Genomic DNA, 25,236 nt, shown 5'->3' on the forward strand with positions numbered 1-25,236 from the left:
CGCTGCCCTCTGCAAACCACAGACCCCCGGAATCGGCGCCTTCGGGAATTTTCTAATAAATTCACTCTTCACTGCTCTTTCTGTGCCCACAAGATAATTGTTTTATATCGTTTTTGCTGACAAACCACCAGCCCTCCTCCCCCCTGACTGTCCCTGCACGCTGGGACTGCCTCTCAGCCTCTTCCCCCAGCTTTTCCAGCCCCCTGTCTGTGTTCCCAAGATTTCCCAGCTTTTCCATCTCCCTGTCAGTGTGTTTCCAAAGTTCTCCAACCTTTTCCACCCCCTGTCTGTGTTTCCAAAGTTTTCCAAGCTTTTCCAGCCCCCTGCCTGTGTGTATCAGAGGATTTCCTAGATTTTCCACCCCCTGTCTGTGTATTTCTGAGGTTTCCCAGCTTTTCCAGCCCCCTGTCTGTGTTTCCAAAGTTTTCCAAGCTTTTCCACCCCCTGTCTGTGTTTCCAAAGTTTTCCAAGCTTTTCCACCCCCTGTCTGTGTTTCCAAAGTTTTCCCAGCTTTTCCAGCCCTTGCCCATGTGTTTCCAAGATTTCCCAGCTTTTCCAGCCCCGTCTGTGTTTCCAAAGTTTTCCCAGCCTTTCCAGCCCCTGCCTGTGTGTTTCCAAGATTTCCCAGCTTTTCCAACCCCGTTTCCAAAGTTTTCCCAGCTTTTCCTGACTGTGTGTGAGGTTTTCCCCAGCTTTTCCAGCCCCCTACCTGTTTCCAAGGTTTTCCCAGCTTTTCCAGCCTCCTGCCTGTGTGTTTCTGAGGTTTCCCAGCTTTTCCAGCCCCTTGCTTCTCTGTTTCCAAGATTTCCCAGCTTTTCCAACCCCCTGTCTGTTTCCAAGGTTTTCCCAAGCTTTTTCACCCCCTGTGTTTCCAAAATTTCCCAGCTTTTCCAGCTCCCTGTTTCTGTGTTCCCAAGATTTTCCAGCCCCCTGCCCATGTGTTTCCAAAGTTTTCCCAGTTTTTCCAGCCTCTTGCCTGTATGTTTCTGAGGTTTTCCCCAGCTTTTCCAAGGTTTTCACATATTTTCCAGCCCCCTGCCCGTGTGTTTCTGAGGTTTTCCCAGCTTTTTCCATCCCCCTACCTGCGTGTTTCCAAAGTTTCCCCAGCTTTTCCAGTCCCCTGTGTATTTTTGAGGTTTTCCCAGATTTTCCAGTATTTGCCTGTGGGTTTCTGAGGTTTTCCCAGCTTTTCCACCCCCTGTCTGTTTCCAAAGTTTTCCCAGCTTTTCCACCCTCTGTGTGTTCCCAAGATTTTCCCAGCTTTTCCAGCCCCCTGCCCATGTGTTTCCAAAGTTTTCCCAGCTTTTCCTGACTGTGTGTGAGGTTTTCCCAGCTTTTCCAGCCCCTGCCCATGTGTTCCCAATATTTTCCAGCCTCCCTTTCCTTCCGGTCCTCCTTGAAGATTTTATTTCCAAACCACCTCAGTTTATTCCTGAATAAATAGTAAAAATCACGGTAAACCAGTAAAAATAATAGTTTGTGCAACGTGCTGTCACAGGACTAATTCCCTGCAATGGAATGAGCTGTTGTCCTCGTTAGTGGTCTGGGTGATCTTTGGATGATTTTGAATGAACAATCAGTTTTGAATGATTTTTCCCATTTTAGTGCAACAATCCCTTAAAAAAGTGGTGTTTTTTTGTCATCTGGTGCTGATTCAAGATCTGGGTTTGTGTTTCCATTTGGGTTTTTTGTTTGTTTGGTTGGTTGGTTTTTGTTGTTTTTTTAAAGTAAAAGAAACTACAAAGACAAATCGGTGGCTAATTCAGAGGTTCTAAAAAGTGAATCCAGGAGAAGGCAAACTTGGTGTAGTAAGATTTTTTTTGAGTGTTCAACTCTTCTAAAGTTTTCTTTTTTTTCCCTTTTTTAAAGTTTGGTTTTTTTCTCTTTTTTTCCTTTTTTTAAAGTTTGTTTTGGTTTTTTCTCTTTTTTTCCTTTTTTTAAAGTTTGTTTTGTTTTTTCTCTTTTTTTTTCCTTTTTTTTAAGTTTGTTTGTTTTTTTTTTTTCCTTTTTCCAAAAGGGTTTTATTTGATAACTTTATTTGTCTTGAACCTCTTCTCGTGGAGCCCAGGCTTTGTAAAACTGAACTGTGCCATTGTATTAGTCAGTATTTTTTGCCTTATTGAAGATTTCTCTTTTTGATTTAAAAAAAAAAAATCAGAAAAAATACCAAAACAAAAACACTAAAAAACTTAACCCCTTTTGCATCACGATGCTTAGCCAGCCATTCATGTTAATTTTCCCTTTACACACACAATACTCAGTAATAAAGTCTTTGACATAAAAATGAGACCCTGGTTTAAAGAAATGCAAAACTTAATGGTAACTCCAGTACAGCCAGGGCTGATACAGATTAATTGCTTAGAAAAAAAAATAAATTCAGATTTAAATAAATAGTCCTGTAGGGTGGGAATTTCAGCCAGCTTTACAGCCTTAGGAATTCTCTACCTGGATATGAAATGATTGCTGTGGAACTGAGTGCCAGGAGGAGCTGGGAGAAGCGGGGAATTATGATTTATTTAATGAACATTCCATGATCTTTATCAAAGGTTTTCATTTTAGATCGCACAGATTTGAGGTTCGATCCAGATTTAAGTTCTTTAAAAGACTTAAAGCTTATAAAGAGTTGAATTTTTCCAGTGTTTATCTCAGATGTTAGCAAGGAGCAGCTGGGTTTTAGGGATAGCACTTGGCCGTGAGGGCGGGACGGCGGCTCTGGGCGCTCCGGTGCTCCCGGCTGCAATTCCCGGTGTTCCCTGAACGCAATTCCCGGTGTTCCCGGCCCCAATTCCCGGTGTTCCCTGAACGCAATTCCCGGTGTTCCCCGCCCCAGTTCCCGGTGTTCCTGGTCCCATTCCCGGTGTTCCCTGAACGCAATTCCCGGTGTTCCCTGAATGCAATTCCCTGTGCTCCCCGGCCCCAATTCCCGGTATTCCTGGTCCCATTCCCGGTGTTTCCCCGGCCCCAATTCCCGGTGTTCCCTGAACAAAATTCCCGGTGTTCCCTTAATGCAATTCCCGGTGTTCCCGGCCCCATTCCCGGTGTTTCCCCAGCCCCAATTCCCGGTTCTTCCCGGCTCCAATTCCCAGTGTTCCCTGAACAAAATTTCCGGTGTTCCCCGGCCCCATTCCCGGTGCTCCCTGGCCGCAGTTCCCGGTGCTCCAGAGCCGCAATTCCCCAGTTACCGGCCCAATTCCCGGTTCTTCCCAGCCGGAATTCCCGGTGCTTTTCTAGATTCTACCGGGAATACCTACTTCATTCTCTAACTCCATCTAGCCTCTGTTCCAAGTCAGCCTTCCCAAGGCATCGCTCCCACGGCCGCAATTCCCGGTGCCCCACGGCTCCGGAGCCGCGGCAATGCTGCGGGCCGCGGCCAGGGCAGCAGCTCCGTGTCCTTCCCGCCGTCCGTGCCCCCTTTCCCCGCCGTTCCCGCTCCGTTCCCGCCGGGCCGGGCCGGGCCGGGCCGGGCTCCCCCGGGCCGCTCCGGGTCCTCCCGCCCGCCGGGGGGCGCTGCCGCCGCGGCCCCCGCGCTGCCCGCGGGCGCGGGGCGGCCCAAGATGGCGGCGCTGGGGCTGCTGCTGCAGGCGGCGGGGCCGCTGCGCCTCTGCCGCGGGCCCCGCGGGCCCTGCGCGCCTCCCCGCGCGCTCTGCTCGGGCCCCCGCGGGCCCGCCGAGCCCCGCCGGGACGAGGAGGACGAGGAGGAGCCCGAGGCGGCGCAGGGTGGGTGAGCAGCGGGGCCGGGCGGCGCTCGCGCAGCGGAAGGGAGGGGCGAGGCCGGGCCCGCGGCGGGGCGGGGGAGCCGCCACATCTCTCCCTCCATCCCTCCCTCCCTCCATCCCTCCCTTCTTCCCGCGGCTCCGCCGGGACCGGGATGCGCGGCCAGGGAGAGGAGCCGCCGAGCTGCGCAGGTACCGGGGGGCGCCGGGGCAGCCGCGGAGCCGCCGCGGGGCCGCCCTTTGTTGGCCGGAGCTGGCTTTCCCCGCTGATTCCCCTCAAGGTCGCCGAGCCGGGCCTGGCCGAAACTCCGGCCGCGGCTGACGCCGGAGGAAAATCCCCGAGGAGCTGCGGGCCGGGCCGGGCGGGCCGTTAGGGCCGTTCCCCGCTGTCCCGGCGGGGATCCCGGGCAGAGCCCCGGGCACCGGGCCCGGTGCTGCGCGGCCCCGCAGCCCGCGGGCTCCCGGCGCTGGCCGCCGCTCGGAAGATTGTCCCGGCTGGATGTCAGGGCTCTGCGGGCCCCGGTGGCAAGGGGGAATGCCTCGGGAGCTGTCGCTGCTGTAAAAAGAATGTTTAAAACTCGCCTTTGGTGTCGTGTTTTGAGTCGCTTTTTGTTGGGTTGTGGAGCGTGGAGAACGCTTGGAGCTGGAGGGATGTGAGTGGTTGTGTGCCAGAGGTTGTGACTTGAACCGTTTTCCCTTAAAAAAAGCGCTGTTTTGGTTTCAGTTTTCTTTCATGGGCTGCATTTTGGAAATTGGAAGTGTTATTATAGTTGAACTCTTTCTTTCTTTTTTTTTTTTCCTCAGCCCTCATGCTTCTGTGTTTGGTGTTTTTTCCCCATGCTCCAGCATTATTAAAGTTATTATTTTCTCAGTAATTACTGGATTCTTTGGGTCTTGGTTCCATTTGTCTTTCAGAAGCTGCTGAGTTATCTTGGAATTCAGAGTGGGATGGTCTTTCAGTTGTTACATTCAAGCTGTTCAACAGAGCAAACTAACTCCCTGCTAAAGCAAGCACTGAACCACCCCAAATTATTGTTTAATGAGCTGCTTCAGGTGTTGCCTGAGAAAATGAATAAACCAGGATTTTTTTTTCCTCTTCTGTACTTCATCCTTCATCATTTTTTTTTTCTAACGTGTTTTCAGGCAGTCCCTGAGTGCTTTTATTTTTGGTCTTCAGTTCACTCATCCTCCCAGTTTGTGTGGTGGATTGACCATGGAAGGCTCTTGATCCTGAGAGGGGAGTGTGGTGATACTGGAATTGTTTCCAATAATGGATTTGTTTTGGATGAACAAATAAAAGCCCTCAGGGTTTTGTGAACCTGTCCTACCTGTCCGGCTGCTCCTTGAACACGTGCAGATTATAAATGCAATTTGAAAAACCTCTTTCTGAGGTCGGTTCTGAGCCCTCAGCTTGTGGGCTGCTGTCTCATTAGCTGTCCTCATTTGGCTGCTTTGTTATTAGCCTTGGATGCAAATGTGGAAAAATCCACTCAGGCCCAGGCCAGCCTCAGAAAGTCACTGTTGGATCCATGGTGTTATCTGAGGCCTCAGGTTTTTGGCTCCCTGTGGGGTTTGGGGAGCTCAGTCACTTCCCCCTCGTTCCCGAGGCTGCCCCTGCCCTTGGCTTTGCTCCTGCTCTGTCACTGATTAAATTTGTCCTGTAGAAGCACAGCAGAACTTGGGCTGGAGCTCTGGATCCCTTCCTGGAGCAGGGCAGGCTGCTGAGGGGGAGCTTGGCCACTGCTCCTTCTCCTCAGCTCTTGGAGGAGCCTGCTCAGTGTTCCCTGAGCCCTCCTTCAGCCAGGAGCTGCACGTGGGGTTTAGTTTGGGTGTGTTGTAAGGGGCCGTGGTCAGGATGGCTGGGGATGGTTTAAAACCCCCCAAGTTCCCCAAAAAGTACACCAGGCTGTGGTGTACTCCGAGCCAAGCTGCCAGGTGGAACCTTCTGTGTCTCCCTCCATTCTGCATTGGAGCATGTCTGGGCTAATTCCTTGTGAAATTGGATATTGTGGAGCCACAGGGCTTCTTTTCTTCCTTGGGGATTTTTGATGTCTTGGAAACAGATTTGGATTTATTACTTGAATTTATCATATCTTGAGGACTTTTGTCTTTGACAGTTTGTCCTTGGTGCTCATTTGTTGCTTTTCCAGGGAGTAGGATTGGAGGGAAGAGGGAAATGGATGGATCTCCTCTGTCCTCCTTGAAGAAGACTTTGGGCTGTTTTGTTTGTGCTCTGGTACCTGAGTGTTTCCACTCCTCAGATTTGGAGGGGTTTGGGCCACTCCAGCTGGGTGGTTTGCTGGTTTTGGGGTCTGGTCTTTGTGGTTTTCAGTGTAGCTTGGAATTATCCTGGACTTTCACAATCACACTAAGCTGAAGCACTCACTGGCTTTGAGGAACTTTAATTAGTTAATTGGCTTCTTTGATAGCCCCACCCTGACTTGTCTGCTCTCCAAGACAGGCTTTTAATATTCCTTCATGATGTCAGGGCTGTGGTTGGGTGGCATGTGTGGCTCTTTGGGGAGTGTTGGGTTGTACTCCTTGTGCTCCCACTGACACAATTCCCACCAAACCCTCAGCTGTGGCAGACCCGAGACACTCCTTGGAGCACGGTGCTGAAAATCCCATTTGGCAGGGAAGGGAAGGTTCTGCAGATCCAGTTCTGCAGTTGGGGCTGTTTCAGTAAGAGCTCCGAGGGAGGGATGGCTCCCTGCAGGATGAGATCCTTTCAGCCCTGGAACTGGGGCAGCAATGGGCTGAAGGTGATCCAGCAGCTCTTGGCACAGTCAGACCGTGCTGCTGAATGTGGCATTGTGAGCTGGGGAGAAAACACTGCACCTTGTTGGGAATTCCAAGCCTAAGCTGTCACCAGAACTGGGCTTTGTTAGTCAGAGATCCTGTTTGCCCCTCTAGAGCAGATTAAATATTTAGTCTTCACTGAGGAATCACCTCAGAGTGTGAGAAACTGCCTCTGTCGTAGGTAATTGCACTTGGGGGGCATTATAAAAATGTGCTTATTGCACCTCTTATCACAGAATTTCCCAGGTTATTGTTTGTGAAAGAGGAAACAACTGGAAGCCAAATCACCAGGCTGATGCTGGAGATTTGCTTTTTGCTTTTCTTTTTAATTAGTGAGTTGAATGAAGCATTTGGGAGTTGTGTTGTTGCTCCTCCCTCTGTTAGTCCCACCAATGTGGAATGGAATAGAGCTGCAGAGTGCCAAAATCTTGGACACTTTTCCAGTTTTCCTGAGCAGGCCAAAGTCTGAATATGGAGCAACTTGCTTCAGTAGATAGAAATAGCACATTTGCTGTATAATTACAGAAACTGGGCTCATAGGTTTTTGTAAGGCTGAGACCATTTTCCTCTTCCCTTGGCCAATATATAGAAGGTAATTCACAGACAAACTGTTCATAAATCAGAGTAATTCCTGCAATTCCCCTGGGGTTATCCAATGCTACTGAAAGCTTTTCTCAAGATCCAGGTGGTTCTTCTATGGTTTGCAAGAAGCAGTTTCAAAACTGAGTGTCAGCAGTGCATCTTCTGTGTGAGCTGTGGAGCAGGCTGCTGGGTTTTGCTGGAGAGGGTGATGGGATCAGCAATGGCTTTTTGTTCTCCCTAGCCAAATGTCCAAGGCAGTGTCAGGCCTGCAGTGGCACAGCAGAGCTCTGCTCTCTCTGAACCCCCTGTGGATTCCCAGTTTCTCCTTTCCAGCTGGGCCCTCCTGGGACAGCATCACAATGAGCAGCTTCTCCGAGAGCATCTCTTGCACTGCCTGGGGGACAGAGCCTCTCCTGAATTCTTCTTGCCTTGAACATCTCAGAAGTGTCCAAGGCCAGGCTGCATGGGCTTGGAGCAGCCTGGGATAGTGGAAGGTGCCCCTGCCCATCTGTTAAATAAATTAATGAAAGGTCTTCAAGGATCTTTCCAACCCACACCATTCTGGGATTATCTGCAGTTCCTGTGTTTCTTCATGGCAGTAACTCCAGAATCAGTTCCCAGCAGACTGTGGTGGCACATCTTGGTTGTCCTCATTTCTCCTTGCAGTTGGTGGCTCAGTTGGAAATTCTGGTTTCTGGTGTTACCAGTGATCTCTGTGCTGGCTCCTGATTCATTGCTGAAACTTACCCTGAGTTCCTGCAGGGGATTCAGAAACTCTCTGAAAGGGAATGCTCACCCCCAGGGTGGTGTGCAGGGGGGTTACCCAAGTCCTGGCTGCCCAGGGAGGGTGTGTGGGATGAGCTGTGCTTGCTGCTGCAGAGGGGAGATCCCATCCCTCTCCCTGTTCCCTTGTGCTGCTTTTGGTACCTGCTGGCTGGTGCTGGCTGATTCACTGGTGAGCCCAGCAAAAACGTGTGGGTTTCCTTTTCCTGCCTTGGCTTTCTGTGGGGTTAGGGCTGCAGATTGGATCCCTGCACATCTGGCTTAGTGGGAGTGCTGGAGCCTGGGAGAAGGGGCAGCTGGAGCTGTGAGACCTCCTGTTTGTGAGGTGTAGGAACATCTGGGATTGTTATCACATTGGTCTGATCTCACTGGACCTGCTGCTGGGAAAAAAGGCCCTTCCCATGCTGGCCATGGCAGTGGGGCAGGTGGAGGAGCTGGAGCAGCTCCCTCACTGCCAAAACTGCTGGAGTTGGTCAGGGAGGGGGCTGGGATGGGAGGTGGGTGTGACATGGCTCTGTCTGGGCCAGTGGGATTTTGTTATTGTTTTAAATTAGTGATTTGATGTCCCCTGAATATCCCCTCCCTGCTGTACCCTGAGCAGCATTTCCCTGTGGAGGCAGGGGTCAGTCCCACCTGCCCTCTGTCCTGCTGCCCCTGGGCTTGCTGTGTCTCCAAACACTGTTGGCAAACTCCTTTCCAGGAGCTTCTCTGAGCGATTCAGTACTAAACCACATTCCCAGGCTCTAATCCAGCCATCTCAGGCATTTCAGGAAGAAGTCCTCAGGCATTTTTGCATGTTCCTCCACTGGTTGGATCTAATGTGTACCTTCTGAGTCCCTGGATTTAACCCACAGCTGGGGGGGACATTGCAAACACCCAAACTGTGCAAAGTTGTTACTGCTCAGTTGGGTTTTGATATCAAGGAGTGACAGACAGAGCTGGTGGGGAAGCAGCACAGGCTCCATGCTGGTGACAGCGGCTGGGGGAGCCCAGGGGTGCCCAGGTGGGCACAGCCAGGGCAGGGACTGTCCCCTGTGCTGGCCCTGCTCAGGGACCCCCTGGGATCCTGGGGGCAGCTCTGGGCCCTCCCAGCAGGAGAGCCCTGGAGGGGCTGGGGTGTCCAGGGAACGGAGCTGGGGAGGGAATGGAGCCCCAGGAGGGGCTGAGGGAGCTGGGAAGGGGCTGAGCCTGGAGAAAAGGGGGCTCAGGGGGGACCTTGTGGCTCTGCACAGCTCCTGACAGGAGGGGACAGCCGGGGGGTCGGGCTGTGCTCCAGGGAACAGGGACAGGAGGAGAGGGAACGGCCTCAGGCTGGGCCAGGGTGGGCACAGCAGGAATTTCCCCATGGAAAGGGGGCTCAGGGATTGGCACCCAGGGGGTTTGGAGTGTCCATCCCTGGAGGTGTCCCAGGAACACCTGGAGGTGGCACTCAGGGCTGGGGACAAGGAGGGGATTGGATACAGGGTGGGTTTGATGATCCTGGAGATCTCTCCCAACCTCAGGGATCCAGGAACCTGGAGATGCTGCAGGTGAACCCTGGACCCTCTGCCTGCCCCCTGTCCTCCCCCCTCTGGATGGGACTGCACAGCAATTGGAAGACATTTAATTCTTCTTCTTTTTTTTTTTTTTTTTTTTTCCCCAGATTCCAGAGATTTACTAAAGGAATTTCCACAGCCTAAAAACTTGCTCAACAGCGTGATTGGCCGAGCCCTGGGCATTTCCCATGCCAGGGACAAGCTGGTGTACATCCACACTAACGGGCCGAGGAAAAAGGTAACCCCATGCTGCTGGGAGGTGGGACACACAGAGTGGAAGGGAGCCACAGAACTGCTAGTCCTGGAAGCAGCTTCCCAGAGAAAATCATAGGAGAGTTTTAATGCCATTAAAAGTTGTGTGATAATCCTTCAAACAAGAAATATTCTCACTTCCTATTTTTCCTGATCTTCATGTCTTTAAAGGTGTATAAAGGCAGGTGCTGTTCCTCTTTTTGTGTGGATATTTTTCTTTTAAGTGACTTGATCTATCTGGCCTGTCTCAGAAAGACACATAATCTGTGCTTAAAGGTGTCCTACTACCTCTAGAAAATTGAGATTTCAAAGCTGTATTTTAGCCCTTAGGACCCCTAGATTTGATTGTAAATTCCAGTGCAATAAAGTCCAGTTGTGAGCAGAAAAGAGGAGTCTCTTTGCAATGGAGGGAGGCTTCTAATAGTTCTTAAGAGCAGAATGAAATGCAGCCTCTTTGAGGAATTCCAAGTAAAGAGTTTTCCAGGTAGTTTGAGCTGTCACTGGGATGCCCAAGGCCCAAATCTGGGTCTGGGCTGTGAACTGAGCAGGAATTCTTACCTAATGGTGCTCCATGGTCAAAGCTGTGCCTCCTCCTGTCACACCAGCCCTCATTCCAGAGCTGAAGCCCTTTCCAGCTGAAGTTTAACTGTAACCTACATTCCAGGAAAAGACTCAGTTCTGATGGCTTAACATTTTCCAATAACATTCTGTCTAAAATTTCCCAGACAGTTTTTATTGCCACATCCTTTTTAAGCATCCCTAGATTTTAGGGGATACATTAGTAATGTTACTTCAGAGTTCTTCATTATTTGTGGTTTTTTTTCTTGCTCTTTCTCAAGCAGTAGTGCAGTTTCCCAACTTAAATTTTGGAATACCATAGCCAGTGCCTCATCCCTAAAATTTGGAGTACCCCAGGCAGTGCCTCATCACTTCAGTTTGCATAATTGGTTCCCATTCTTGCCAGCACTTAAATAGATTAATGTGGAGAGTAGCTTCAGATTAAAACAAAAAACTAAACCAGGAAAACAATAAAGGAGATAAAAGAGCCTTGGGAAAAAAATGAGGGTTGCCTCACAAGGAAAAAGCAACCCAGCAAATGTGGACAGAAGTACAGGTGAGAGCCTGAGAGCTCTTGTTGGATAATAACGGGGGCTTTGTGAGCACTTGGCCTTCCTGAGACACCTTTTTTCCCAGCAGGTCTGTGCTTTCCAGGCAGAGCCCTGAGGCAGAACCCACAGCAATTCCCTGCTGTGAGCCAGGGTGGGGGCAGGAAGGCAGCCAGCCAGGTGCTGGGGAGCCAGGAGCCTGTGCTCCAGCCTTGGGGGATGCACTGCTGCCTTTCATCTGTGCTGCAGGAGCAGGAGAGAATTCCCTGGGCATTTCCCTCTTGGAGCCTTGTGGCATCTGCAGGGCTGGGAGCTGAGCGAGCTCTTGATTTGGAGCATTTCTTTGAAGAGGGCAAAGTCCAGCTCTCAGCTTTCTTTGATCTGCAGGTTTTTCATGCAGGAGCTGTGGTGGTTCTGCCAGTGCTGGGCTGGAGCTGGGTGCTCCTGTGCCCTGTGGGTGCTGGGAGCTGAGGCAGTCCTGTGCTGCTTCCATCACAGTGAGGAGCAGTAGGGAAGATTTCCTGGCTGTTGCAGCTGGAAGGGCTTGGAGAGGGGATCTGCTCTGGCTGCTGCAGTGTGCAGAGGGACAGCCCCGGGATGGAATTGTTCCTGTCATGTCCTCCTGGCATTTATCCCTGAGAGCTGACACCCTGTGACACCACAGCTCTGCAGCTCCTGTGGGGCTGTGGCACCCCTGTTTCCTGCTCAGCTTTTCCTGCAGAGCTCCTGCAGTGGAGCTTCCCCTGCAGCGACCAACACAGCTCTTTGTTCAGTTTTCTTCTGCATTTCTCTTCTTTGCCTGGAGTGCTGAGATGGGTGGAGTGGCTGTGCCCTGGTGGAGGGGAGAGCTTGCCTGGCTCAGCCTGTGGCTCTCCTTGCCTTTCAGAAAGTCACTCTCCATATAAAATGGCCAAAGAATGTGGAAGTGGAGGGCTATGGGACCAAGAAGATCGACGCGGAGCGGCAGGCGGCGGCTGCAGCGTGTCAGCTCTTCAAGGTGAGCTCTGCTGCTGGTGGGAGCTCTTCCTCTTTGCCTGTGCACTCCCTTAGTTGGCCCCTCTAGTAGTCAGGGGTAGAGGGTCAAGACCTGAATCTGAATCCATTTGAGCTTAAAATCCCACTTGCTCCAGGTAATCCTGGTCTTTGTTCCTTTTGTCCTGGCCTTTAATCAGCTCATTAGCCTCAGCATCTACAGTGAGTAGAGTTTCCCTCAGGTGGGTTTGCTGGTCACTAACTCCCACTTCTGCCAGTGCAGCAGGGTGTGCTTGCAGTTGTAGGACCTTCAGAGCTTCCTGCTTCCTCTTCATCAAAGCCAGTGTGGCAATTACATGTTGTAATTTACTGTTACTCTCCAGTTATGCTTTGTTTGGCACTTACTTATGGCTGGAAATGGGTGTGTGCAGCCAGTACCAAACAGGCACAGTAAAACTATAAAGGTCACTCTTGAAGGTGTTTTATAGCTGAGAAAAAGATGCAGGTTTATCTCCAGCTCTGCCCCTGGCTGTTCCATGTTACCTTGAGCAAGTGAGACTGATGTTGGAGTTTCCAGTTAATCTATTCAGTGGGAACAGACATATCTCTGTGCTCAGGAGAGGATGCTCTGGATGCTCTGGCAGTGAGACAGCTTTTGATTTGCTTGTAGATCAGAATGCTCTTTAAGGAAATAGCCAGCCTTCAGAAATTCAGGAGGGCAGTGTGAAAACTCAGCTTCTTCAGCTGCTTAAGCTGATCCTCTAGTTCTGTCATCAGCAAAACTTGCTTCACTCACTGACTTCATTCCACTTCACTCAGTCAGTGTTCACTGGGAATGCATCCTGGTTTTGTCCTCTCTAGTCCAGTTCCCTGCTTTCTTTGAGACCCTGGGAATTTTCAAAGGAAGGAAGATACCCTACTGATACATTTTCCCCAAATTTTGGAAATGGCTGAAGCGTGCTTTAGAACTTAAACCAAAACCCAACCACCTGAAACCACAGATTGAACATGCAGAGCTTTCTTTGCCAGCTAAACTGGAACCTGGCAGAAGGCCCTTGTGATGGGAGGCCTTGTGTGATCACAGCTATAGAAAGAGCTACAAATGCTGCCTTAAGAAGTTATCAGCTCAAGAAAATTAATAGTGTTTAATTAGTGCAGAGAGTGAATTGAGAGGCTTTGAGTACAGCAGTGGGCTAGGTGAACTTTGGTGTCTTAGGCACTCCCACAGCACAAAATAATACATCTTTTTCTAATACAGGGCCATTAAGGCCATTAAATGGCCTACAGCTGCAACTCTTAATTTATTAAAATTAAAGCTAGAACTTATTCCAGCACTCTGGTAATTTCTAAATGTTGTGCTACTCTCTGGATAAGTCTGGAGCTTCCTGCAAGGTTCAGTCCTAAATGGTGATGGTAGGAGAGGTTTTAATTACTGAAGGCTTGCTTCAGAGTCTGACAGATTAGGGACATTTTCCTGCTGCTTGTACAAATAACTGTTCCTGGGAAATGGAAGGAGATGAACCATTCCCTGAATTCTCACCCTGTATTATCCCAGATTATGCTAGTTCAGACTAGCCTTCCCAAAAAGATGCATTTCCTGCTCCGAGGGTTCTTTCAAAACTTGAGGGTGCTAAATATAGCATAAAACCCCAGTAAATCCTGGCCCACCCATCCTAAGGAGCTGTGTGGGGCTGAGAGCTGTACCCTGGGAAGGGAGGGCAGGGAGCAGAGCAGTGGTGGGGGAAAGTTCAGAGCTCCTGCAAGTGCCGTTCCTCGCTCTCCTTTGGGGAGGGAGAGGGAAGGATGGGGCCGCTCCTGGGAGGGGGAAGGATGGGGCTGCTCCTGGGAGAGGGAAGGATGGGGCTGCTCCTGGGAGGGGGAAGGATGGGGCTGCTCCTGGGAGAGGGAAGGATGGGGCCGCTCCTGCCCGCCATCCCCAGCAGGGTGTGGGTCCCCAGAGCTGCCCTGTCTCTCCTGCAGGGCTGGGGCTTGCTGGGCCCCCGGAACGAGCTCTTCGACGCGGCCAAGTACCGGCTGCTGGCCGACCAGCTGGGCTGTCCCGACGAGCGCTGGTGCTCCGAGGGCAAGTGGCGCTCCAAGTCCGGGCCCTCCCTCGCCGACCTGTCCACCTGCTGGCGCCGCATGGAGCCCGACGATGCCATCCAGCCCATGGAGCAGGGCAGGATGCCCAAAGCCATGAGGAGGGAGGAGCTGGAGGAAGGGGAGCTGGAGGAGGGGGAGCTGGAGGAGGGGGAGCTGGAGGAGGAGGCCATCGATGTCTCGGATTACCTGCCCATGGCACACCAGGACGCCCGCACCCCCGGCAGAGACGCCAGGTGGGTCTGGCTGGGAATGCTGAGCCAGGGCTGAGGGAAGGGAGGGTTTTCCTGTAGCTGGGCCAAAGGAATAGTGGGGCAGCCTGGTCTTGTACCTGGCTGCCATCCAGGGAATGCTTAGACTTCCTCCCTGCCGCTCTGCCCTCTGGAGAGACTGCTGCCAGGCTTGTTACCTGCCTGATTCTTCTGTGCCTAAAGACATTTCCATCCCCAGAAGTGGTGCATGTGCACTTACACCAGGTTTTGACCACCCTGTTTTTGAGGACAATGTTAAATCTGCTCCCTTCCATCTCTATAGCTGCTTGCTTGACTTTATGAGCACAAGTCTTGGATTTTTAATAGGCAGCAGGAGCAAGATCTGTAAGAGATGTAGGTGATGGTGGTTATTTCTGTGATGTGGTTTTTAAATTCAGAATTATTTATTAATTAAATCTGTCTTGATCTCTTGATGCCATCTGGTTTGTAGCCTTGGTGTAAAGGTTTGATCCCTCTGCAGCAGGTGGCTTTGCTGGGCTGGGTGGTTGTGACTGGCAGATTTTAGTAGCAAGGGACAGCAGGACTCTGCCCATCACCAGAATTACCTGGGCTTTAACAGAGCAGTTTCAGAGCTCAGTAGCACTCCTGGAGTGAGGCAGGTCTGAGCACAAGTGGCCATTTGTACATCCAGCTCTCCTCTCATCCCGTGCAGCCGAGGAGGCAGTTCCATTGAAATGACAGACGACAACACTGCCATCCGTGCCCTGACGCAGTTCCCACTCCCCAAAAACCTCCTGGCCCAAGTGATTCAGATTGCAACCTCTTCCTCCACAGTCAAGGTAAGGTGTTGTCTGACCCCTGCCAGGGAAAAAGCTTAGGGGCTCCAACTGGAATCACTTTGGATGCTTTCTTTGGGCAGCAGAGCTGGGGAGAGGCGGGAAGTTAAAACTAGGCCTAGAGAAATCAGTGTGAACAGCAAGGAAAAGACTTTGTGCTGAGAGCTGAGGGAATGTCTTTACAGAACAATGAGGAATGTTGCCCCTGAGGCCAGGGCAGTGGAGGAGCTGCTGTCTGAATGAAGGAGGTATTTTCTAAGGTTTCCTCTCCCCATACACCTGCACCAAGCACAAGTTTGTGTTGCTGGGAGCGATGTGTAACTTCTGTGCTGATGGAATCTTTCCACAACTCCATTCTTGCCCGTATCCGGTGATCCTCCTTCCCAGGATGTGTCACCCACCTCCCAGAGCTCGTGTGCTCAGCAGAAAGGCCTGAGGCTCTGTTCCCCACAGTTGTCTGCTCTCACTTTGGCTTAGGCAGCACCTTGTGAGCTGAGGAGTGGAGTTCAGTGCAGCAACCTTCTTGTAGTGCTCCATTAAAAAAAAATCCAACAAAATTCAGCAAGTCCAGCAAAAAAAACCCATGGTGAGGGGTCCAGAGGGGCCACACAAGGAGTGGCTGAGGCCACTGGGATGGTTCAGCTGGAGCAGATCAGACTGAAGGCAGAGCTCAGCAGGGGTTGCAGCTCCTCCCGAGGGACAGCTCCAATCTCTGCTCCCTGTGACAGGGACAGGACCCAGAGAACAGCTGGAGCTGCGCCAGGGAGGGTCAGGCTGGATACCAGGGCAAGGTTCTTCCCCAGAGGCTGCTGGCACTGCCCAGGCTCCCCAAGGAACAGACACAGCCCCGAGGCTGCCGGAGCTCCAGGAGCGTTTGAACACCGCTCCCAGGCATGGGTGGGGTTGTTGGGGTGTGTGTGCAGGGCCAGGGCAGGGCTGGCTGTCCCTGCTGGCCCCCAGAGCCCGGTGTGTTGTCCTGCAGGAGTACATGCAGTTCCGCACGGTGGGCACCAAGACCAAGATCTGCAAGCTGACGCTGCGCTGGCCCTGCCCCATGACCTTCGCTGCCAAGGGCCGGCGCAAGGTGGAGGCCGAGAACAAGGCAGCAGCTCTGGCCTGCCAGAAGCTGAAGGTGAGTGCCCCTGGCTGCTGCATGCCGTGGGGCTGTGCCTCTGGATACAGGCTCCTTCTGCCTCACTCACTGGGTTTGAGCCTGGCAGGGGATGCTGGAAACTTCCCGAGCTCTGACTTGTGTGATGAGCTTAATAAACACCTATTTCCAAACCTTGGGATTCACAGCATGCCAGAGCCACAGCAAGGAACTCTACAAGAGGGTTTTGCAGTCATGGCTGCTGTTCCTCTGGTGGGTCTGCTTGAGACCTTGCAGGTGTAGTATCAGGGCAGGTGGTTGGTTCTGGTGTGTCTGGTCCTCCAAAGTTGGAGTGGGATCATGTCTGGTTTCTTGCTGTGGCAAGAAGAGCAGGAATTGGTGGGTTTGGGATGGTAAGGAGTTGGCCTAGATGGGATCCAAGTGCTCTGTATCCCAGCCCTTGGTGTGAGCAGCCTCAGACCTGATGGTGTTGTTTGCTGTTGCCTGCAGAGCCTGGGCCTGGTGGACAAGAACAACAACCCCCTGAGCCATGCCATGTACAACATGACTTCCCTGCGGGAGCTGGGCGAGAACCAGAGGAAGCCCTGCCACATCAAAGTCCCTGAGGCCACCCTGCGCAAGATTGAGAACTACCTGAACCACGTAAGGCTCAGCCCCTGAGCATCCCCTGTGCCTGATCCCCTTTCACTTCAGGAACTGGATGTGTTGGAAAGCTTCCTGTCAAGATGTTGAGGGAATTCACGGTTTGATTGTTGCTGCAAAACCTGATCAGTCTCTGCTGCCCTTTGGGGTAGGGAGACCCTTTCTGGGCAGTGGCATTCCCTTTTGGAAGACTCTGGGATTCTTAAGGTTGAACCCAAAAGATGTGATTGATTAAAAGTTCCGCAACTTTTAATCCCATTAATATCTAGGCCAGTGCTTTGATTTGTGTTCAAGACAATTCCTGACCTCTTGCTCCTTGTAGTTCTTCCTGTGGGATGTGGGACTTCAGTTTTTTCTTTTGCCAAGACAGAATATTTCTGGCTTAGCCAAAAGCTTGTGTTTTGCATAAGATATGTGTCTGTGTGGTGGTGCAACTTGATAGTTTCCAAAAGTTGTCTTTGAGGGGCTGTTGCATTGCAGAGCTGAAGTTACTGGTCTGTGCCTGTCAGTTTGGGCACTAATGCAGGGAATGCAGCAAGGAGCACACAGGGGGCTGCCCAAATTAGTTCTCACTTTGAATAACCTTGGCTCAGAACATGACTGAGGTACCTAAGGTCTGAGGAGACCTCGGCAGAGCCTTGGCCAAGCCAGACTGGCTGAGCCTGTTCCAGGCACTTGTTCCTTTCTGTCCCTCTCAGGACTGGCACTAACCTTGCTGTCCTTGCCTGCTTCCTCCCCCTCTCCCAGTATCCCGTGGACATCAGGGAGTCCAGGCCCCGGATTGCTGATGACATGATGAACCTGACCAAGGAATCTGGTGCCATCAGCGACGCCATCACGGGCAAGACCTACATCCCCATGCTGGAAGCAGAGGAAGTGCGCCTTAGCCAGAACCTGCTGGCCCTCTGGAAAAGGAGAGGAGCCTCCTGGCAGGAGAGCCACCCGCTGCCCGTGGACCCTCACAAGGACACCATCCTGTCAGCCATCGAGCAGAACCCCGTGGTGGTGATAGCGGGAGACACGGGCTGCGGCAAGACCACGCGGATCCCGCAGCTGCTGCTGGAGCACTACATCCTGGAGGGCCGCGGCGCGCGCTGCAACGTGGTCATCACCCAGCCCCGCCGCATCAGCGCCATCTCGGTGGCCCAGCGCGTGGCGCAGGAGCTGGGGCCCAACATGAGGAAGAACGTGGGCTACCAGGTGCGGCTGGAGAGCAAGCCCCCTGCCCGGGGAGGGGCCCTGCTCTTCTGCACCGTGGGCATCCTGCTCAGGAAGCTGCAGGGCAACCCCAGCCTGGAGGGCGTCAGCCACGTCGTGGTGGACGAGGTGCACGAGCGGGACGTGAACACGGATTTCCTGCTCATCCTGCTCAAAGGCATCCAGAAGCTGAACCCTGACCTGCGCCTGGTGCTCATGAGCGCCACGGGGGACAACCAGCGCTTCTCCCACTACTTTGGGGATTGCCCCGTGGTCAAGGTGCCGGGCTTCATGTACCCGGTGAAGGAATACTACCTGGAGGAGATCCTGGCCAAGCTGGGCCGGCACCGGCACCGGCACTACGAGATCAAGGTGGGTGTGCAGCGAGGGGGGAAGCTGTCCCCCTGGATGGGGCACTGGCTTCTGGCCTGTCAGCAGGGGGACAGTTCAGGCCTGGGACTGCTCCTGGTTCTCTGTGGTTGTTGGACACTGTTTAATTAGCTTTAATTCCATGCCAGTCCTGTGAGGTGAAGTCAGCTTAGTAGAACCCCAGAGTATTTAGGTTAAATTATGCATAAAGATGACTTTACATTGGGGTAAAGTTCCTTTTGTCTCCCTTTAATGGGAAGTTTGATGTTTGAGTAGGCTGAGAGCTCATTGCTGTGTGTACACAGATACAGAGTTGAATGTTTCACACCCTAGGCAAGCCTGGCCCAGGACTGGGATGGTTGTGGCTTCCAGCACTGTTACCTCAGTGCTCCCCGTCCTGCATGACTGAATTCCCTGATTGCTGCTTTCTGCAGCTGGGCTGACCCTCTGGAAAATGCCCTCCAGACATGTGCAGTGCTCTGGGTAATCCTACACCAGTGGTGGGTCATGGAGTCACACAGTCACAGAGGTTGGCCGGCATCTCCAGACGTTTTCTGGTCCAACCAGCTGGTCTGGAGTTTGTCAGACCATTTTTCCAGGCTGGAGAGATCCCTCCCTGTGGCTGAGCAAGTGTCTGGAGTATCAGCCACTTCTCCCAGTCCTGGATCATCAGCAAATTTGCTTGGGGTATCCCATTGCCTCCAGGGCATTCTTCTGTTTCTGTTGTGGCAGGGATTGTACCTGAGCTTTAATAGTCTGTTCCAAATTCCTGAGAGCTACAGAAGCTCCTGCTCGGAGCCTGATGAATTTGAACTCCCAGGTCCATGTGGCAATTTTGTCCACAAAAATCTCGTGGCAATTCTGTAACTTGTGAGGTGCTGTTCAGCAGAGGTGCACAGATCTGTACAGTGGGAAGGGACTGTGCATTCTCCCTGCACAGCAGGGAAACTGGCAGCACTTGTGACCAGAGCAGGCTCCAGATGGAGCCCAGCCCAGGCTCCTGGCTCCGAGTCCTGGGCAGGCTGTCCAAGTGAGGCGTTGGCTGCCTGCAGAGGGTGCTTTGGAGTGCCCCTGTGCTGTGCTGGCACCCCTGAGCCCTGTGCTGTCCTTCCCAGCAATCCGACGATGAGTGCGTCCTCGACCTTGACCTGATCACCGACCTCGTGCTGCAGATTGATGCCCACGGAGAGCCAGGTGGGTCCTGCCTGCCCTGAGCTCTTCCTTCTGCTGGGGGGGAGAAAGGGAGCCCCTGCAGAGCCTTTGCAGAGACACCACGATGCTGAGCCTCTCTGCAAGGGCTCCTTGAATTCCTGCTGATCCAAGTGGTCTCAAGCCATGTGGCACGAGCAAATTCTGAGTCTTTAGCTAAGACAGGGTTATAGGAAATCAGGGCAACCCTGACAAAGGGAGGAATGACGAGGAGGACTTTATTGATATCAGAAGGTTAATAAATTACTTTATTACATTGTATTATTTTATACTATATTACACTGAATCTGTATAAGTATTTAACTCTACTGACTAGAATTTTGTGACTGTCTCTTGACCGACAGTCTGGACATGCACTTGGCCCTGATAGGCCAAGGAAACAAAACACTTGGAGTAAACAGTCTCTATATTACATTCTGCTTTGGCACAACACAGGTGCAGCAAATGAGATAAGAGTTGTTTTCTCTTTCTCTGAAGTTCCTCACTGTGATTCCTAGAAAATAGCCTTAAGAAGCTGTGCCTTGCTTTTCTCTGTAAAGAGAAATGTAGCTACACAGGGTTGGATTCCTCAGTGTCCTGGGCAGCTGTTCCAAGACTTGTCTGTGCTCCAGCACTGGGAGCCTTGTGCTGCATAATTACCTTTTCTATTGGAGCCTTATCCCTGTCAAATACCCTTGCCTGGAAGGTGATGTGTTTGGGAAGGAGGCAGGACCCTCAGGTGACTTCAAGAGATTTAAGTGTTTCAAAGCTCGAGGGTATTCACTGTCAAACTCCAGGCAGCCTGGTAGCTTTCTGCCCTGGAAATGTGTCTCCAGCTGGGGAAAAGCACTTGGATTTGGAGGCTGTGTGTTCGTAACTGCTGGTGTGTTGCAGGTGGGATCCTGTGCTTCCTCCCTGGCTGGCAGGAGATCAAGGGGGTGCAGCAGCGGCTGCTGGAGATGCTGGGCTCGCAGAACAGCCGCTACCTCGTCTTGCCAGGTGAGAGGGCAGGGCCAGCCCCTTCTTCCCAGGATTCGGGAGAATCTGGGACACTTGGCTTCATGTGCCCCTTCAGCTTTGCTCTGCTACAGAGCTGGTGAGCTTTGATGTCCCAGCTGTGTAATGGTGTGTGGTAAGTGTGAGTAACTCCTCCTAGCAGAGGCTGAGTAACTCCTGTGTGTGATCAAAGAGAGTGGCTTCCCAATTGCCTCCAGCAATTTGGAATTAGGCAAAGGGAAAGCAGCTCAGTTCTGCACTGCTCTAGCTGCATGCTGAGATCTCAGGACCACAAAAGATCTCAGGACCTGTTCTGTGGGATGCAGGTGGACTCTGGAGCTCGGCTTTGATCAGTGAATTTAACATTCCTTGCCCCAGGAGGAAATTTACAGCAAAAGCTCTCGAGGGTTTTGGCATTTTTTTATTTGGTTTTGAGCAGCTCTGCCTATTCGGTGTCAAACCAGGCCAGGCAGGAGCAGAGCTTTGAGCAGCTAGGCTGTTAAAATAAGTGCAGGTGTAGTTTGGTGGAAAGTGCCTGCTCTCCTCTGCCCCACCGTGCTCTGCCAGGAATTCCTGCATGGTGCTGAGCTGTGGCAGGGAAAGCTGGGATACAGGACAGCCATGGGCCCTCCATGTGAACCACTTCTGACAGAGTGGGCCCCCCTGGCAGTGAGAATCCCTGCCCCAAGGGACTTTGGAGGAGGGGCAGCTGCAGAGCTGGGCTGTGGGAGGGAGTGGGATTTCTGCCAGGGATATTCCTGGGGTTCCACCAGGCTCTGGGACAGGAGGTGAGCAGAGCTCCTGCTGCTGCTGAGCCACAGGCTGAAGCAACTGAAATGAGGCCTTCCCAGATGACTTGTGGGAGATTTTTCCTGGGGTCTGGCTGGCAGGAATCCGCCAGCTGTGCCCACTGGCAGCTGGTGTCCCCATTTCTGCCAGAGGTGACAGTACAAGGAGAGGCTCAGCTGGGCGGCTCTGACTCTGGTTTGCTTTCCCAGTGCACTCCAACATCCCCATGATGGACCAGCAGAACATCTTCCAGAGGCCTCCTCCGGGCGTCAGGAAGATCGTCCTGGCCACCAACATCGCCGAGACCTCCATCACCATCAACGACATCGTGCACGTGGTGGACAGCGGCACGCACAAGGAGGAGCGCTACGACCTCAAGACCAAGGTACTGCTGCCTTGCTGCTCTGGCTCCCCGAGACACTCTGGGGCTGTGGTCAGAGGAGTATTTCAGCTGTCGTTAATGGCATGATGGAGCTTCTTCTCATTTTGCCCCTGGGGGACAGGCGTTGTGTTGTTTGGGGAGAGTGATTGACCCCTCGTCAGTGTTTGCTGTGTCCAAGCTCTGGGCTAGGCTCCCCATCAAATTCTGAGTTTTTTCAAACAAATTTAAGGTAAATCCTACTCCCTTCCCAACTCTGTTTCACTACAGAACACCAGTAACTTCTCTGCTTTCAGCCTTTTCCTGTGATTTCATCAAAAACATCTTACTGGCCCTTGCAGGGCAGCCCTGACCTGTTAGATCCTGCTCTTGTTTCCAGCTCTCCTGGCCCAATCCCTGTTGTTCATCTTTCCAAGGGGGATCTGCTGCCCCCAGGCCCATTCCTGGCAGTGCTGGAAGGCTCTTGTTTTTACACCTTTGCAACAAAGTGAAGGCAGCTGTGCTGCTGTTGGCGTTGGGAAAAGGAATTGTGGCAACATCCCTCTGCCCCTGTTCTAGAACATCATCTCCCAGGGCCGGGTGGCCATTCACACCTTGGAGCAGTTCTGGTTTAAACCCAGCCCTTTGGTGTTTGCCCAGTTTTGTCCCAGTTCAGAATGCAGACCCTGAGGCAGGGGGAGCCCTGGGATGGGACAGAGACAGGTGTCCAGCAGGTGGCATCTGGGTCCCATCCACACAGCCTGGAGCTGCTGCTGCTGGACAGAGACCAGCACTGCATGAGGCAGGAGAGTGGGAAACGCTTCCCTGGCCCTTTGGGACCATTCATCACTCGTGAGAGTCTGAGTTCTCTTGGCTGGGTGGAAGGATGGCAAAGGGAGTGACTTTGGATATGGGCCTGGAGTGACAGGATGAGAGGGAATGGCTTCCCACTGCCAGAGGGCAGGGTTAGATGGGATACTGGGAAGGAATTCTTGGCTGTGAGGGTAGGGAGGAGCTGGAATGGATTTTCCAGAGCAGCTGTGGCTGCCCCTGGATCCCTGGCAGTGCCCAAGGCCAGGCTGGACAGGCCTTGGAGCAGCCTGGGGCAGTGGGAGGTGTCCCTGCCATGGCAGGGTGGAACAGGATGGGCTTTGAGGTCCCTTCCAGCCCACAGCAGTCTGGGGTTCCGTGCTTTGCCCAGAGCTGTGGGAGGGCTCACCCTGCTGCTGTCCCCACAGGTGTCCTGCCTGGAGACCGTGTGGGTGTCCAAGTCCAACGTGGTGCAGCGGCGCGGGCGCGCCGGGCGCTGCCAGTCGGGCTTTGCCTACCACCTGTTCCCGCGCAGCCGCCTGGACAAGATGCCCACCTACCAGGTGCCCGAGATCCTGCGCACGCCCCTGGAGAACCTGGTGGTGCAGGCCAAGATCCACATGCCAGAGAAAACGGTGAGCAGGCGCTGGCTGCGGGGACTGAGGGGGTTCCTGGAGCCCCAGGCACACGAGCAGGCAGAACCCAGAGTGCTGATGGCTTGAGTCCGTGCTTTGCTAAGCGTGGTGCTGTCCAGGGAAGTTCAGCCCAGGAAACGTGTAGATCCCTGAGATCACAGAGTGTGTCTGGAAGCTTGAAGGACTGGAGAGGGCTGAGTCATATCCCTGGAGGCAAACAAAGAGGGAATTGTGCTGCAGTCTGGGTTCCCGAGGGCTCACACTGTATGGGAACCTGGCTCACTTTTTCTCTTTTCCCTTCCCCTGCTGTGTTGCAGGCAGTTGAATTTCTCTCCAAGGCTCTGGACAGCCCTGACATCAAAGCTGTGGATGAAGCCGTGATCTTGCTGCAGGAGATTGGTGAGTTAATTCTGTGTCCTGGAAACATGTTTGCTGTCTCAGCATGGGAAGTGGGACTTGGCATAGGCTGCTGTGGGGCAGACTGGGCAGGATTGTCCCTGGATAGCAGTTGACAGTGACTTCCCCAAACGATGTGCCCTGTGTTGTTTTATTTCCAACACTGCTTTGCATAAAAATCGGGGATATCTTTCCAAGGTTAAAAAAATAAAGGGGAAACAACAGAAAGAAGGGAAGTGGTGATGTGGAGTTCAGGGCTGGGGGATAGAAGGAAGGGAAGTGGTGATCTGGAGCATAGGGCTGGGGGACAGAAGGCAGGGAAGTGGTGATGTGGAGTTCAGGGCTGGGGGACAGAAGGCAGGGGTGATCGGGAGTTCAGGGCTGGGCCTTGCGGATGCTCCTGTGGCTGTGACAGCTGTTTCTGTGTCCTGAGCTCAGTTAGACCTGGGGGCTCTGGGTGCTTCCTGCAGGCCCCTGTCCGTGTGCCTCTTCTGGAGGTCACCCCAAGCCTTCCCAGCCGCGGCAGTTCCCCCATCCCCTGTTTTGGCCGTGCTGGGAGCTGATGGATGTGCCACACGGGTGGCTCTCGTGCAGGTGTGCTGGACCAGCGGGAAGCTCTGACCACCCTGGGCAAGCGGCTGGCACAGATCTCCACGGACCCTCGGCTGGCCAAGGCCATCGTGCTGGCCTCCATCTACCGCTGCCTGCACCCGCTGCTGGTCATCGTGTCGTGCCTGACGCGGGACCCCTTCAGCAGCAGCCTGCAGAACCGCGCCGAGGTGGACAAGGTGAGGATTGCCCCGGCACAGGAGGGGAGCTGGGCCGGGGGCTGCCCGTGGCTCAGTGTGTCCCTGTCCCAGGCCAAGGCCGTGCTGAGCCGGGAGAGCGGCAGTGACCACCTGGCCTTCGTGCGGGCGGTGGCGGGCTGGGAGGAGGTGCTGCGGCGCAGGGACAGCCGTGCCAGGGACAACTACCTGCAGGACTACTACCTGTACGGGCCCAGCCTGCGCTTCATCAACGGTGAGTTCAGAGCCATCCTGCCCCTCCCTGGCCTCAGGCGCTGCTGCACAGGGAGGGACACGGGCACAAATGGGCTCTGCTGGGCCGGCAGCCACAGGATGGGCAGGGTCTGGCTGTGGCGCAGGACAGGTCTCCTGTCCCAGCCCGGGCTGGTGCTGCCCTGCTGAGGTGACTCATTCCATGGGGGGAAGGAGAGGGTGAATCTCATCCCTGGGGCTGTCTCCTCCCTCCAGGCCTCGTCAAGCAGTTCTCTGAGAATCTCTATGAAGCCTTCCTGGTGTCATCCCCGTCTGACTGTACCATGCCCTCGTCTGTGTGTAACCAGTACAGTGAGGAGGAGGAGCTGGTCAAGGGTGTCCTCATGGCTGGGCTCTACCCCAACCTCATCCAGGTACTGGCACTGCCATCGCTCTCTGGGGATGGCTGTCACAGCAGGTGGCACTGGGAAGTGCTGAGGTGCCAGAGAAGCTTCTGCTCTCTTGGGAGTGAGTGTCCAAGTCAGGTGTCCTACCCTGGGCTCCAGTGCTGTCCCTGATCCCCACTCATGGGAGTGGCCACCCCAGCTTGTGTGGGTCCATGTTTAGGTTCTCATCCCTGGGTTTGGGAGCCATTGAAGTGGCATTTTTCTCCTGTTTGCTGCCTGAGGTGGCATCTTGCTCCTGCTGTTGTCGCTAGTGGCACTGAGTGACTGCCAGGCGTGGTCACCCCAGGAACACTCCACTAACCCATGGACCTCCTGGGAGTGGAGGGACATCATCCCCCTCCCCCTGTCAGAGGGAGCTGTGGCTGTTAGGGCTGCTGCTGGTGCAGGTGTGTGACAGTCCCCTCCCCTGGC

At 53.3% G+C, this 25,236-nt stretch overlaps 1 protein-coding gene and 1 long non-coding RNA gene across 4 annotated transcripts in view; one reads left to right on the forward strand and one right to left on the reverse strand.

Moving 5' to 3' along the window:
• DHX30 (DExH-box helicase 30) overlaps positions 1-25,236 on the forward strand; it is a 31,830-nt gene that overhangs the window by 4,113 nt on the left and 2,481 nt on the right. Inside the window, exons 1-16 of one of the 3 annotated variants that reach the window (XM_064409988.1) lie at positions 3,309-3,717; positions 9,520-9,650; positions 11,657-11,767; positions 13,723-14,078; positions 14,767-14,893; positions 15,873-16,022; positions 16,491-16,643; positions 17,391-18,212; positions 19,325-19,403; positions 20,292-20,396; positions 21,392-21,567; positions 22,779-22,985; positions 23,303-23,384; positions 23,976-24,169; positions 24,242-24,401; positions 24,635-24,792. In XM_064409988.1, coding sequence (XP_064266058.1) covers positions 3,555-3,717; positions 9,520-9,650; positions 11,657-11,767; positions 13,723-14,078; positions 14,767-14,893; positions 15,873-16,022; positions 16,491-16,643; positions 17,391-18,212; positions 19,325-19,403; positions 20,292-20,396; positions 21,392-21,567; positions 22,779-22,985; positions 23,303-23,384; positions 23,976-24,169; positions 24,242-24,401; positions 24,635-24,792 — 3,174 coding nt within the window. In that variant the 5' untranslated portion in view covers positions 3,309-3,554. Of the gene's footprint in view, positions 1-3,308; positions 3,718-3,776; positions 3,906-9,519; positions 9,651-11,656; positions 11,768-13,722; positions 14,079-14,766; positions 14,894-15,872; positions 16,023-16,490; positions 16,644-17,390; positions 18,213-19,324; positions 19,404-20,291; positions 20,397-21,391; positions 21,568-22,778; positions 22,986-23,302; positions 23,385-23,975; positions 24,170-24,241; positions 24,402-24,634; positions 24,793-25,236 lie in introns of those variants that run through there. The other 2 variants (XM_064410077.1, XM_064410149.1) reach the window with 2 other exon arrangements.
• On the reverse strand, positions 2,495-3,387 carry LOC135297181 (uncharacterized). The gene is made up of 2 exons (XR_010359248.1): positions 3,252-3,387; positions 2,495-2,864 (listed from the first exon to the last, which is right to left on the reverse strand). It is a non-coding gene; the product is annotated as an uncharacterized LOC135297181 (long non-coding RNA).

This window comes from Passer domesticus, chromosome 1 (genome assembly GCF_036417665.1).
Source record: "Passer domesticus isolate bPasDom1 chromosome 1, bPasDom1.hap1, whole genome shotgun sequence".
In the NCBI taxonomy this organism is placed as follows: Eukaryota; Metazoa; Chordata; class Aves; order Passeriformes; family Passeridae; genus Passer; species Passer domesticus.